At 34.1% G+C, this 2,590-nt stretch overlaps 1 protein-coding gene across 1 annotated transcript; it reads left to right on the top strand.

The window, feature by feature from the left end:
- Window positions 1–654: 654 nt before the first annotated feature.
- LOC107741818 (olfactory receptor 1D2-like) lies at window positions 655–1,452 on the top strand. The gene has a single exon (XM_016554598.1). It carries the CDS (start codon window positions 655–657, stop codon window positions 1,450–1,452), a length of 798 nt encoding a protein of 265 aa, XP_016410084.1.
- The last annotated feature ends 1,138 nt before the right edge of the window (window positions 1,453–2,590 follow it).

Raw genomic sequence — 2,590 nt, forward strand, 5'->3', positions numbered from 1 at the left:
ATTGTGATAATAGAACATTTAAACATCAGATTCATGGACAATTTATGTAGAAGCAGATCAATAAAAAAAAGCTGTATATAAATATGTATTATGTTTGAGTTTTAAGGCCTACTGCAGCAAGTCTTAAAAGATTTTTACCAGTAAATCATGTGTGCACTGTATTGAAAGTGAGCTAACAACATAATATAAAATATTAAAGTAATTTTGTAAATAATTGTATCATATATTATAAGTTTCATATTGTATAGTGTTGGAACTGATGCATTGGCAGGAATATGATTGACAACTTTAAATAGACGGATAATTCCTCTAAATCTATTTGTGGGCAGAGACAGACAGTTATTTTGACTGAAGAGAAAAGAAGCCTTTAGAGAGCTTGTTAAAACTGTTTACAATGTTTGTGGTCAAGGCAATTAGCATGAGACCAGTGTCCATATAAAACAAACCAACTCAAACCTTTACAAAACACTACAGGAAACATGCCAACAGAAAACATGGTAAGATTGTATGTAACTTTATCATCTTTTGATATCTATCTATCTACAGACTTCCCAGTTAAAGACCATGACCATTCAAATTAACACAACTTTCTATGTCTAATTAGTGTTCCAATAACAACAACAAAACCTACATAATAGTTGCATATCATTCCAGATGCAGCCACCGCTAGAGAATGAGTCCAGTGTCTTAGTATTTACACTCTCCGGTCTCAATGAAACAATGGAAAACAGATATGTGTTTTTTTCTTTCACTGCACTGTTTTATCCCTTGATGGTCTTTTGTAATGTAACAGTAATTTTCACTATAATCTCACATAAGAAGCTTCATGAGCCAATGTATCTGTTTATCTGTAATTTGTGTGTAAATGGACTTTTTGGAACCTCTGGATTCTACCCTAAATTCATGTATGATTTATTATCATATGATCATGTGATTTCTTATGATGGATGTATGATTCAAATATTTGTCATTTATTCATCTGCTTTGTGTGACTTTTCAACATTAACAGTGATGGCATATGACAGGTATGTGGCAATATGTAGACCACTGGAGTATCATTCAATAATGACCAATCAGAGGGTTCTTCAATGTATCCTTTTCTGCTGGCTGACTCCGTTTTTTTGCATGTCTGTTCTAATTATATTAATTGCTAGACTCACTTTATGTGACTCTACTATTGAAAAGTTATACTGTGAGATTTGGGCAGTTGCAAAACTTTCATGTTTTTCCACAACATTAAATAATGTGTTTGGGTACATTGTTATTCTTGCATACTTTGCACATGCAGTATTGATATTTTGCTCATACATTCACTTGATTAAAAAGTGCATGAAGTCAATAGAGAGCAGGCACAAATTTATACAAACATGTGTACCACATCTGCTTTCACTGATCAACGTGACTACTGCATTGTTATTTGATGTACTGTACAGTCGTTATGGCTCAAACTAAGTCCAGTAGAAGTATATTGGAAACAACACATTACAACTTGGTCTGTTCAGCCATGGCTCTTTTTTTCTTTTCTTTTTTCTTTTCTTTTCTTTTCTTTTCTAAAATCAAGTTTTGTGTCAATTTCTAATTAAAAATATACTTTTGAATTATAGAAAATATTCCATTTGTTATACTGTAGTTCGCTCTTTGTATGTGCTATTTCACAATGGTTATTAAACAATAAATGATTCACCAAGTAATAACAAATAACTTGTCATTGTAATTCTATTGCAAAAAGAAAAAAGAAACCCTGCAGTAGGAACTAGCAGCTTGTGCCTGCATTGTGGGTCTGGTACTTATGCCTGCTGTTGGGATGTGGCAGATATGTCTGCTGCAGGAGAGTGGAGAATGTTGCCTGCACAGCGAACCATCATCCTGCCTGGTGATGGTTTGTGTGGACTTTTCTGTTTTTGACAGTGTTGTTGGTCATTTTCACATGTGGGCAACAAATTGCTCAATAAATGAAAGTGCCACTGACAGGCAAGCAGAAATATATGAGGGAATATTGCAACATTTATGTGACAAAATCCTCGCTGCTGGTTGCTATGAGTAGTTGAAATATGTGTCCATGGACATTTCTATCCAAGATTCTGGATACAATTTTTACAAGATGTTTTTTAGTGCCATGTAGAAATTCCATGTAGTCTAGGCAATTAGCATGAGCTCATAAAAGTTGCCTACATAATAAATATAAAAAAAAAAAAAAGCTGTTTAAATAGGTTTATACAGTCTATAGTGTATCAACTATTTCAACAAAATGCAAGAGTAAAAGTCAGGGAAATTATACCATCCAACATGTAATGTAGACATCTTTATGAAACAATATTACAGCAGTAATATAGTTAAGAGGACATATGGAGTCTTGCAGATAAATGCTTCACTGTATAACATCTGCTCCTGTTTCCAGCAACACCACAAAGTAGTGCTGGGCGGTATACCGGTTCATACCGAATACCGGTGTTTATTTTTGTTATGATATGAATTTTTTAAATACCACAATACCCATCGCTTATGTCGCTTAAACAACGTTCGGAACGCGACACTGTTTGAAAGGGGTTTCTCTTTTGAAAGGCTTTTCACTGTTGCACTGTGGTGAGGG

The sequence above is a fragment of the Sinocyclocheilus rhinocerous genome, unplaced genomic scaffold (genome assembly GCF_001515625.1).
Source record: "Sinocyclocheilus rhinocerous isolate Xijiao unplaced genomic scaffold, SAMN03320098_v1.1 scaffold1337, whole genome shotgun sequence".
NCBI classification, from domain to species: Eukaryota; Metazoa; Chordata; class Actinopteri; order Cypriniformes; family Cyprinidae; genus Sinocyclocheilus; species Sinocyclocheilus rhinocerous.